The 12487-nt window shown below is 47.4% G+C and overlaps 2 protein-coding genes across 2 annotated transcripts; one reads left to right on the forward strand and one right to left on the reverse strand.

Annotated features, from left to right (window-relative positions):
• The first annotated feature begins 1786 nt into the window (after positions 1-1786).
• Positions 1787-3305, forward strand: LOC136532549 (fatty acid desaturase 4, chloroplastic-like). Its single transcript, XM_066525131.1, is given in 2 exon segments — positions 1787-2118; positions 2120-3305. Coding segments are annotated over 2 exon segments (870 nt in total). The 5' UTR covers positions 1787-1989; the 3' UTR covers positions 2861-3305.
• A 140-nt stretch (positions 3306-3445) lies between these two features.
• On the reverse strand, positions 3446-6340 carry LOC136532548 (CRS2-associated factor 2, mitochondrial-like). The gene is made up of 5 exons (XM_066525130.1): positions 5729-6340; positions 4944-5071; positions 4624-4849; positions 4384-4511; positions 3446-4153 (listed from the first exon to the last, which is right to left on the reverse strand). The coding sequence occupies exons 1-5, from the start codon at positions 6222-6224 to the stop codon at positions 4040-4042; spliced, it is 1092 nt and encodes a 363-aa protein (XP_066381227.1). The 5' UTR covers positions 6225-6340; the 3' UTR covers positions 3446-4039.
• Positions 6341-12487: the final 6147 nt, after the last annotated feature.

Raw genomic sequence — 12487 nt, forward strand, 5'->3', positions numbered from 1 at the left:
CTTCAGCTCGCTGCGTGAACTTTTTGAAACACCTGGGGGCCACGTAATGCCACCGTTTCTGTCCACTCGTCTGATACGGTATTTTCCCAGCTTAAGCAAAGGTAGCAGAAGGAAGAGTGTACTTCTACGTCTAGTTGTAGGTAAACTGTTTTAAAACTAACTAGGTTTATAGTATAAAACGGTACCAACAATTATGATTCCATGTTTTATGATTAATTTAATATAATACTTATTTTATATTAGCATATTTTTGTAAAAAAGTTGGTCAAACAAAACTTTTTTTTTTTTACTTAACATGTGGATGGAAGTGCACTCTTTTTTGGACAAAGGGAACTGAGCATAACCTTTTTTCTGGAAAAAGCAGAGAGAACATATTTCTTTTCAAGTCATGTTTTGCTCGTTATTGTAGGATGTTTTTTTTTTGGCAAGAAAGCCTTTACAGATATATTTAAGATTATACTGTAAATAAAAATACTAATAAACCTTTCATACACTAGATGATATTAATAATTTTTACTGTTCATGCGTCAAATATAGGTTGATGTCATAATTAGGTTAACAGATTGAGACTTCTATGAAGTGGTCGGTGAAATGAATTGAGTGGCGGATTGAAATGAAAAGAAACAACCTTCTAAAATGCTTTTGAAAATGCTAGCTAAGCGTAATTGTAATGATCATCCGTGGCCGTGGGAGATCAACAAAAGTTAAGCTTAAGTTTTGAAACGGAGCTGTTTGCGTTGTTTTAATGAGCACCTGAGCTCCCCGGTGACACCACTGTAGTTTCAGAACATAGGGACTTGGGACTGTTTGAACCGTACACCATGGATTTCCAGTGTGCACATTCCGCCCCGAGCTTTAATTTTACCAGAGAGCGAGTCCAACAAAGATGTTTTTCTGACCAAACACGCGCACACATGCCTTTTTTCTGACCGGAACTGAATGAATACCTTCTCCTCCATTTTTTTTTGTTTTAGTCCATACCTTTTCAATACTTACAACACATCGACAACAACAATCACTTCCTTCTCCGTATTCCTTTACACAACCCTTTTAACTTGCTGGCTCTCGAGTACTCACTCCATTCCAAATTATAAGAGATTTTGACTTTTTTAGATACATTTTTTCTATGCCCTTAGATAGACACTATATTTAGATGCATTAAAAATAATATATTTACAAAAGCCATAATTAAAACGTCTTATAATTTAGAATACAGGGAAGTAATGTTTTACTTATCAAGCATGTGAGCAAACTACTTCCTTTGGAGAGCACTCATAACGTATAAAAAAGATGATTGGGAAGGAGAGAGAAGATTGAAGGATTGTTTTTCGTGTTGCCGGGGCGATGCTAAGATGCCTCTATGTCAAGGTTCTAATTTTTCAGCTATAGCTATATATTGCTATCTCCAGCTATAGCTGTTTGAGGAGGATTTAGCTATCTCTAGCTATAGCCCTATCTGCTGTTTTTCGGAGGTAGATCGCCAGATGGCTTAGCCGGTGATTTAGAACACTGCTCAATGTGCGTTCACCGACACTAGTAGCGGTTATCTTAAGTAACCCTAAATCCTAACATTAGTATTTGATAAACCTATAAACAAACTCAGCATCGACCACTGAAATGGAAGTCGATGCCAAAAAACATCATCTCTCTTCTATGAACCATCCGATTTTCTCTCTTCAAAATTCCTGGTTCCGATCCAGTCAGGTCACTGTCAGGCCTGTCCATCTCTCTGCTTTCCATCTCCCCACGTATATCCCGGTCACACCACACAGACGTGCAGCGAAACTGCATAATATGATCCATGCAAAGCCCAACCATACACTGATACACCTGCAGGCTGCAGCAGTCCTGCACCTTTGAGTGTGAGGCGGCGAGGCCCCGAGAGTCCAGTTTTCTCGAGGTCGGTCTCCGTTTGATACAGCCCACAGCTAGTAGCTCCAGCTAGAGCTCCCACGCGTCACGTACGCGTCGACGCGTACAAGGCAAGCCATGTATACTCTGACCCCGCGCTGCCACCTCCAGCCGGTCCGCCGGTCGCCGCCGCTGTCGCTGTCCGTCCCGTCCCGCGCCGACCGGGACGAGCTGCGGTCGACATGGCCGCAGCGCGCGTGGACGCTAGGCAGGCACGGCGGCCATCCTCTCGTCCCTCTCCACATCCGCCTCCCTCGTGGCCGCGGGCTCCAGCTCCCCCGCGGAGCCGCTGGCCGCGGCGCTGGCGGCCTACTCCATCGCGGACCTCGCCACGGGCGTGTACCACTGGTTCGTCGACAACTACGGCGACGCCTCCACGCCAGTGTTCGGCGCCCAGATCGCCGCGTTCCAGGGCCACCACCGCCACCCGTCCACCATCACGTTCCGGGAGCCCTGTAACAACCTGCACGCGCTCGCGCGCGGCGCCGCGCTCGCCCTGACCCCCGTCGACGCCGTGCTCTCCGCCGCGGGTTCGACTTCCGCCGCAGCGCACGCGTTCGTCGGTGCCTTCGCGGCGTGCGTCGTGCTCAGCCAGCAGTTCCACGCGTGGGCGCACGAGAAGCGCCGCAGGCTGCCGCCAGGCGTAGAGGCGCTGCAGAGCGCCGGCGTGCTCGTGTCGCGCGCGCAGCACGCCGCGCACCACAGCCAGCCCTACAACACCAACTACTGCATCGTCAGTGGCATGTGGAACGGGCTGCTGGACAGGTACAAGGTGTTCGAGGCGCTGGAGATGGTCGTCTACTTCCGCACCGGCATCCGCCCGCGGTCGTGGGACGAAACCGACGCCTCGTGGAAGGAGGACACCGGCGCTGAAAATGCCGCCGCCGCCGCCGCCACCACCGCCGGTAATGATGGTTTGTTACAGACAGCGGGTATCAGCTCTGACTGACGGTATGCACTGATGCACATAGAAGAAGTATACAGCTACCACACAGGTACATACACATTAATTAAGACGGTACACAAAAATGTTGCTCTCAAAGGAAATGTTGTTATTGTTTCAATTGATGGGATTGAAGGCTCAAGTTCAAGATAGTTTTTGATAGAGAAACCTACATATGAGAGAGAACACGTCTCCAGACAAATTTTAGTCATTTGGGGTCATAATCAAAAACACATTTTCTTTCTTTGTTTCGTTTGTGTAAATCTTATATGTTGTAATATTGTAGCTATCTTATATGTAGTAATATTGTAGCTAGGTTCCCAGAGGAGAAAGATTGGTGATGTCTAAAATTTGATCATTTTCACACGCTTTTCCTTGTCTCCAAGAATTTCCTTTGCCAACAGTCTTCTTGTGGTTGGAATTTAAGAGGATTTCTATTTCGTGGTGCGAATCTTTTGAGTTATCATAGCGGGATGCTCTAGAAATTTCAGAGCTCTTGTCTTTTCCTCAGAAAGTTCAGAGTCAGCCAAGCCACATTCAAATGAGTGGCCTGAGATGACCCACCCTGTTAGTCTTTCCTCAATCAATACCAAGTCATACACAAACACTTCTATACTTTCTAACGGAACAAAATTATCCACTCAATATACTGAAATAATGTCAAACAAACTTTATCTCCAATTCCAATGGATTCAATGTATCCCAGCCTTTCCGAAGAACAACTTATCGAGGCTCGGATAGCCGAATTACACACACCATCTGTTCGAAAGGGCATCGTTCCAATGCCTCCCTTCAACTAAATAGCCTAAGCATCAACAACAGCAAGTGTCACACGAACAAAGCAGTAGAGGCCAAAGGATGCAAGACTGACGATACAGATCTCTCAGCAGGAACCACCATTGATCCTAGCTGCAGAAATTTCTAGTCTATACGGCAGCTGCTGCTGATCAAAGCTGTGTGAATTGCATTGCTCTGCACCCAAGCAGAATAGCATCCTCCTCTTTCGCAGCAAGCCATCATTTGCAAGTTGCAACAAACCAACAGCAAGAAAATGTGGATGACCCACCTGATCATTCACTGCAGTTGATTATATAGCATGTGATTTTCAGTGATCGCATTTAGTGGAAGGGAAGTCATCAATATGGCAGGGTAAATAACCCTCTGGATATACAGCAGATGCATGCATCATTGTGGTCTGGAACTGCATTGTGCTGAAACAGAATGCTCTTGACGAACCTTCCCTCTCCATAGTATGATTTGTTCATCTTTAAACAATATGGGAATACATGGAACCAAATCCTGTAAAATTAACAAAAAAGTCAAAGAATCATCAGGCTGCTACTTCTGCAATTGCTTCTCAGCTAAGGAGCAAGACAGCTCACAGTAGTGTTTCTAGAATCTAAACACAACGTAGGTTAAAGAAAATAGACTGATAAATGAAGCAACAATGAGTAATATAGGGAGCAAGAGAGTCAAAATGGCTACATGCATACACAGTTACACACAGAAGAAAAAGCATGAGAGCATACCCTCAGCTTCACACCAATTTTCTTGCAGTCACTAGTCCCAACATGAGTGCAATCTAGCCGGACAACTTCCACAGTCTTAAATGCTTCTCTCACTTTATCAACAACATTAACATAGACACCATTCCTAGCTGCACAACACAGAAAAACTCTTTGATGAAACAAATAGCTTGACAACATAACTATGTGATGGCCAAGAGAGCCCATATAATCCAAATGCTATAAAATAATGTTCCAACTTACTCAGTTTTGTAAGTGGTGGAGAATTTAATCCTCTGTTCCTCAATTCTTTTGTTTCCTCGAAAGTCAACCCTTCAGCAACATTTTGCACAAGCTTAGGATAGATAGGAGCTAATGGTTTCCACAACATCAATGGTATATCAGGCCTTCTTTTTGGGTCATAGTTCTGACCACGATACAGGATGATGATGTTTATGCTGCAGTATATGACTTTGCCACCTGTTTTATCCTGCACAATGTGCACTCGCATGAGGACATGACACAGACACTGAGAGAAGAGTACAAATCCTAGTATTCTCAAGCTTGTAGTACCATATTATGACCTCAAAATGGAAGCAAATGTTGTCCATGTCGAGTGTTGGCACTCCCAGGCATTTGATCCTCACAGCTTCTGCACGTTTCCAATGGTTGTGAATGTCATCAAGCATATTGTGTGTTACCCCACCTTTCCCTGAGAGCATGAAACAACATATTTATACCAGGGCATGTAATTTTTTCTATCGCCCCAAATGGAATGTCCCCGTGAGCCGAGATACATAACCTAGACGAAATTCAGATATAATGGTGCAACAGTATATTCTGAAGAACAACATTCTTTCGATGCAACACAACACATGGGATTCAACCTACAATGTGGAATCAGATGTAGTTCTTTACTATGATTTTAATGCAAACTGTTCATCAGAATGCCAAATATATGATCCAAACATACCAAAATCTAGGAAATATACTACAAAATTTGATCTTTTCCACTCAAGAGATGAGAAACAGTGACCAAAGACCATTTTCTCCATATGCCAAGAACAATGAATTTCTTCACCCATTTCACACCAAAAACTGAATCCTACTTCTTAAGGCATCAACTTTCCAAACACCTACAAACATGGGGAGCAGTTGGATTACATGAGAAACCTTTCAGAACCAATCCAAACTATGTTGCAAGTGAAGCACTCTTTTTTTGCAAGGTTTCAGCCCATTTCACGAAAATGGTACCTGACTGTGCCTAATCAAACAACTACTCATGCTCATCAGTAGGATTTGAAATAACATAAAGCATCAGAAATTGATGCCATTCGGGTACTGGGAGCATCAGAAATAACAAACTCACCCAGATTGATCTGCCGTGAGCAATCACTGTGCCGGAACCTCTCCACAAGCGCCGCCACCTCCTCCTCCGACAGAGGTTCGCCGAGAACCTCCTCCCGGCTCCTCTCGTCGCCACTGGCATCCTCGCCGACGCGTGCTGCGGCTGCGCCGTCCCATGGGCGGTCGAGGCGGCCGGGTCCGAAGGGCGAGAATCGGGTGGGCTCGCGGAACCCGATAGGCCTCCACGCTGGGTCCGTCTCCGAGTACGAGTACCGGAAGTCGAACGGAAGGTCGGAGTGCGCTGGCTCGTCGGGCCCGATCTTGCCTGCCAGAGCCTTGGGCTTCGGCGGCGGCGTCGGCGTCGATGGCGCCCGAGAAGGGTGCTTAGGGATCCACGTGAACGGAGGGTCGTCATCGGGGTCGGAGAGGGATGAGGAGGAGCGCAGGAGGCGGCCTCCTAGGGCCTGGGCATCCTGAGCGGGGCGCCGCCATTGGAGAAGCTTACGAGGAAGAAACATCTTTTGTTGGGTTGGGATGAGCCAGAGGTGGAAGATGAACTAGGCTGAATATTGAGTTGGGTTTGCTGGGCCCCCAGTTTGCATTTCTGGCAACTCACAAGCGATAGATGTTCTTCAAAAAAAAAAAAAAAAAAAAAAACTAAAAAAAAGCGACAGATGTTCTTATATACGGGCAATATTTTGGATATGTATTATCCCAACTTCCAAATTACATGTTATTTTAATTTTGTTGAAAGTCAAAATAATCTGATCAATTCTTAGAAAATAACATATACTAGTTTAAATAAAGGGAAAATTAGTTCTATAGCACCGAAAGATCACGCTATCCGGAAAATACCATCGAAAATCTGTCCATGCGTGAAATAACATCGAAAGAATGAACCGTTTCTGAAAAATACCATTCCGTCACATTCCGTCACGTTTTGAGATAGCTCCGTGAACTCTGCGTCACGGTGGTCACAACCCCAGGCAACCTCGCATTTGCGCTGCGTCGCCGTCGAAGTGCAGCACCAGCGGCGGCGCCTGCACCTTTTCCATGGACGTGCCACGCGGCAGCTCGAAGCACACCGGGTAGTCGTCGACACTCTGGTTCGCCACCGGCAGCTTGATGCCTTCCATCACGGCCTTCTTCAGCTCCTTGAACGCCGGCTCCACGAGGTACGCCAGCGTGGTCGCCGAGTCGAGGACCGTGCCGCCGGTGCCGTCGGGCTTTATCGCAAGGGCGTCCTCCGGCACGTCCAGGCGTCCAGCCGCTTGCTCCCGAACGAGATCCCCACCATGGGCACGTAGTAGTAGATGTCCTCCACAGGGTTCTTCAGCAGCAGGATCGTCTGCACCTTCCCCGTGGTCTTGTACTTGCCCAGGTCGGCCATGGCGCCGAACATCACCGGGCTGGTCTTGCGGTCGGCGAAGGGGGTGAGGCAGTAGGAGAACTTGGTGATGGCCAGCTGCTTCAGCATGGACAGGGGGCCCGGAGACAGGCCCAGGATGCCGGACGCTTCAGCTATGGTGCCGTTGGCGAGCTTGCCGCAGCCGAAGGTGAGGTTGGCGGAGACGTTGTGGTGCGTCCCGAAGGTGAAGGTCTCGGTCGCGAGCACGCCGGTGGCCGTCATGATACCGTAGTAGTTCTCGTACGCGCACTTGCGGTCGGTGCAGGTCTTGTTGGTGAACGTGCCCTCCTCGCACGGCTTGCTGTTGCAGGGCAGGACGGAGAAGGAGGACGACCTGGCGGCGTTGAACACGGGCTCCAGCTACTTCGCGGTGGGGCCAACCAGGCTGCACTGCGTCCAGAGGAGGTCGCTGCCCAAGTCCAGGATCACCTTGCTGGGCTGCGGCGGCGTGCCCACGCCCACGGTCAGGCAGTGGCCCTGGTGGGTGTACGGGGAGATGGTCACGTCGGCCGCCGCGATGTCGGTGGCGGCGGCGGCGGGGGCGGCGGCCCCGCTCAGCTTGCCGAGGGCCTTGGCGAGCCTCCTCGCCTGCCGGGCGTTGCTCTCGAGGGCGGCGCGGCGCCAAGTGTCATGCCTGGAAGCCCGGGCGAAGCGGCCGAAGAACGGGCTGTCGGTGTCCAAACGAAAGTCAAAATGGAAGATCGCATGGGCAGCTGGGGCGGCCGTCAACACGAAAGTCGAAATGGAAGAACCTGGCCTCCCTCCTCGCGCCGTTGCTCGCGCTGCTGTCTGCCTTCTCCCTGGCGCTCTGCTTTTCCCTCGCGACCTGCAGGCCGCCCCCGACCGAGAGCATCCAGGATGGCGCCCCCTTCCGCGTCCTAGGGTTCCCGGAGAGCATCACGCTCACCGTGGACGAGGTCCCGGTGACAGTGACACGGTTCTTGTTCGACGACCTCGAGTCATTCTACCTCTCCGCGCCTGGCTAGTTGGCCCGCTGTTCCTCGCCATCGGCGAGTCGCTGAAAGGCAGCGACGACAAGGACGAGGACCCCGAAGGGTGCCTCGCGTGGCTCGACGAGCGGCGGTTCGGGTCAGTGGTGTAGTCACCGTGGCACATCTCGAGGAGCTCGCGCATGGGCTGGTGGACTCCGGCGGCCTTGGCGAGCGGCGCCTCCATCTCCTCGACGCAGCCGATGCGCGCGTCGGCCTCGTCACGGAGCTTGCGCACGCCGCCGATGACGTGTGCGGGAGCGTGGTGCTCTAGCCAGCGCGTGATATCGATGCCGCAGTCGGCCGACTCCATCCGGCGCGACAGCTGCACAGCGCGGGGACACGTCGGCGCGGCGGGCCATGTCGAGCGCCTCCCTGACCCGCGCCACGGCGCGAGCTCGCCGAGCTCCCGTACCGAGTGCTGGGTGTGCGGGCCGAGGCCCTGGAAGAGCGGCAGCGACGGCTTGACGCTCTGGCGTAGGCGCTCGGTGGTGGAGCGGTACTGCACCGCGTGCAGCAGCTGCCACAGCATGCCAAGGAGATTGGTGAGAGGGTGGGAAGAGGATGACGAGTGGGACCATCCTCTTTCAGTGAAGTGCAGTGAGCGTGAGGTGGACGCCGTTGACAACCTGTTAACAGAATGCTAGATTTCGGAACGGATTATTATTTTCAATGGTATTTTACGTAACGGCAAACTTTCGATGGTATTTTCCGAATGTCGTGATCTTTCGATGGTATAGAACCAATTTTCCCTTAAATAAATACACTATTAAGACATATTTTATGAAAAAAATAATAAAACTAATTTGATGTTGTGGATGTTGGGAGATTTTTTTCTTTAAAAACTTTGTAAAATTTAGAAGTTATTTGGATTTAGTAAAACTAAACCAATAAACAAATAAATAATATAAGCTAACAATTTTCTATTTAATACCTGACTGTTTTTAGTTGTTTTCCCTTTATTTCGGTGATCCATACTTCTTTGACATTCGTGCTTCTGTGTTTCATTTTTGTGAATCTCCGCATGATATGTGAAACATGAGTAGTACGACAGGAATCTAGTCACAAGGTATTGTTAGGAACTTCAACAAAATTTGATTTTGTGCATATAAAAATATAAATGTATAGTTTTTTAAACAATATCTTATTCTTTGGGTAATCCTTCTTGGAATGGTAAGTTTGCTTGCAGAAATGTCATCTCAACTTTTTTATGAATTTGTCCCTCACTAACGCGAAATGGATTCTTCACCTTCTTTCCTTTATTCTCTAATTTTGCCTGCCTAATAGTGTGTAAGGTCCTAATGGCTAGAGGGGGTGAATAGCCTATTAATGATTTCTACAACAACACTTAACAAACCGGTTAGACAATTATGAGGTGAAACAAATATTGCGCTAGCCTACTAAAAATACAAGCCAACTACCACAATTCTAGTTTCTATAGTTTCTATCCATATAATGGCTATGTCACTACACTAAGTTAGTGTGCTCTCAAAGGCTAACTAAAGAGCCACACTAACCAAACTAACAAGCTCTCACAACTAGCTACACTAAAGAGCTTGGTAATTAGTTTGCAATAATGTAAAGAGAGTGAGTAAGATAGTTATATCGCCGAGTCGAGGGATGAACCAATCAATCATAAGAATGAAGACCAATCACCTCGAAACCAATTGATGACAATGATTTTTACCGAGGTTCACTTGTTTGCCGGCAAGCTAGTCCTCGTTGTGGCGATTCACTCACTTGGAGGTTCACGATCTGATTGGCATCACCCGCCAAACCCTCAATAGGGTGTCGCACAACCAACACAAGATGAGGATCGCACAAGCCACGAGCAATTTACTAGAGTATCTTTTGGCTCTCCGCTGGAAAAAGGTCAAGAACCCCTCACAATCACCACGATCAGAGCCAGAGACAATCACCAACCTCTGCTCGATGATCCTCGCTGCTCCAAGCCGTCTAGATGGCGGCAACCACCAAGAGTAACAAGCGAATCCCACAGTGAAACACGAACACCAAGTGCCTCTAGATGCAAACACTCAAGCAATGCACTTGGATTTACTCCCAATCTCATGAATATGTTAAATCTATGATGGAGATGAGTGGAAGGGCTTTGGCTAAGCTCACAAGGTTGCTATGTCAATGCAAATGGCTAAGAGGGTGAGCTTGAGCCGTTCACGAGGCTTAAATAGAAGCCCCCACGAAATAGAGTCGTTGTACCCCTTCACTAGACACTGCTCGGGGTGACCAAATGCTCCGGTCATATTAACCGGACGTAGGACCCCAGCGTTCGGTCGCCCGATGCTTGCCACGTGTCATCGGCTTCAAACACTGATCGTCCGATCTCAACGGTCATCAGTATATTTAAGTAGTGACCGAATGCACTGCTCAAAGTGACCGGACGCAGGACCCCAGCGTCCGATCATTTCTAGTAAGGTTCCACTCGTGACTGGACGCATCCGATCACGTCCGACTGGACATAGGACCCCAGCGTCCGGTCATTTCCAGTAAGCTTCCAGAGGTGGAAATTCGTGACCGGACGTGTCCGGTCGGTCACGATCGGATGCAACACCAGCGTTTGGTCCTTTCTCTTCTTCTCTGTGCTGCCACATTAGTGGGATCGGACACACCCACTCAGCGTCCGGTCGAAGACCGACGCTAGCGTCTTTACTGCTTCTACTGACCGGACGTGCCGGTCCAGTTGAGGCCAGCGTCTGGTCTACTATGTGAAACCCTGTCTTTTCTGTATAGGGCGCCGGTGAAGTTTCGAACCCTTGCTCCCAAGTGCTAAACACAATGTGTATCACCTTTGTGCATGTGTGTTAGCATATTTTCACAAACATTTTTCAAGGGTGTTAGCACTCCACTAGATCCTAAATGCAAATGCAATGAGTTAGAGTATCTAGTGACACTTTGATAACCGTATTTCGATGAGTTTCACCCCTCTTGATAGTACGACTATCGAACCTAAATGTGATCAGACTCGCTAAGTGTCTTGATCACCGAAACAAAATGGCTCCTACCACTTATACCTTTGCCTTGAGTCTTTATTTTTCTCTTTCTTCTTTTCAAGTCCAAGCACTTGATCATCACAATGGCATCACCGTCATCATGTTACAATCTTCATTTGCTTCGCCACTTGGAATGTGCTACCTATCTCATGAACACTATGATAAACTAGGTTAGCACTTAGGATTTCATCAATTCACCAAAACCAAACTAGAGCTTTCATAGTGCCATTATCCATCATGAGATGAGCAGAATGAACCCCATTTTTCTTTAATCTCCCATTCTTAGGGGTGGAGTTAGGATTTAAGCATGTGGGGTGGGGTGGGGGCGGGGGCGGGGTAGGGTGTTTAGGGTTGATAATGCCCACGATAATCACACATCATAAAATATGTGCACACGTATATTTATTGAGTTGACAAGAGTATAGTTAATAACCAAATCAATATTTGTTTTGCGATACAAAAGAAAACTACAATCTAAAATGATATTGAAAATTATAGTGATCGGGAGAAAAAATTAGCCCTAAGCCTCTAATCTTCATCCCACTAATCTAATTTATAGGCAAAAGATCATTGTAAGAACATGAATGAAACAGATAAAGAATATAAAAGAAAGATAATCCTAAAGCATATAGATGTCATTGGAGGTTGACAAAGAGGGAAAATAACAAAAACAAGGACTAGTTAGCATCACTTGCTAGCTAATTGATCATCTACCGTGCAGGACAACTAGGATATTGTGTAGAAAAAAAGCACAACAATAATAAAAGAGCAAAATAGAGGAAGAAGATAACATAGACATTAGTCATAAACCATAGATGTCACTAAGGCTTAACAGAAACAGAAGAGGACAAACAAATAAAGTAGTAGTTAGTTATTATCATTATTTGTTAGCTAATAAGAGAGGTTATATTGAGCACCCAAAAGGTTGGAGGGTGCCAGGCCCCGTAGCCCCTTCCCTCCGCCCCTACCCATCCTCCTTAATCAACATTGCTTTGGATTCTTGGATGTTTCATTTATATTTAAATGTGTTATAACTTACTTGGAACAGGCCAAATTTAGGAGGAGAGAGCCTAGCAAATTACACCAAAAGTGGTACTCCACTTCATGCCTATGGATTTCAACTTTACGACAATGTTTATTATATTCGTTACATGACTATGAATGGCAAGTGACCAATTAAATTTCATGGTCATCAACTCACCCACGAGACTCACAACAACAGACTTATCACTTTGTCAGCAATATCTGAGTGACAATGTTCTTTAAGCTTCTCTGCGTGAATTCTTTTGCATCCTTAGTTATGGGCATTGATAGCTTAACATTTTTAAGTACCATCAATTTTATCAAGCTTAAGTTGAGGTGAGCTCTTGGTTCAC

The sequence above is a fragment of the Miscanthus floridulus genome, unplaced genomic scaffold, assembly GCF_019320115.1.
Source record: "Miscanthus floridulus cultivar M001 unplaced genomic scaffold, ASM1932011v1 fs_651_1_2, whole genome shotgun sequence".
Lineage (NCBI taxonomy): Eukaryota > Viridiplantae > Streptophyta > Magnoliopsida > Poales > Poaceae > Miscanthus > Miscanthus floridulus.

Bases quoted from the DNA above. Each gene is read 5' to 3' on its own strand.
- LOC136532548 (XM_066525130.1), bottom strand. From the start codon at position 6,224: ATGTTTCTTCCTCGTAAGCTTCTCCAATGGCGGCGCCCCGCTCAGGAT. The intron at 5,072-5,728 runs GTGAGTTTGTTA...TCATGCTCTCAG, and splicing joins CTCACGGCAGATCAATCTGG to GGAAAGGTGGGGTAACACAC. The intron at 4,512-4,623 runs GTAAGTTGGAAC...TGTGTTGTGCAG, and splicing joins TCCACCACTTACAAAACTGA to CTAGGAATGGTGTCTATGTT.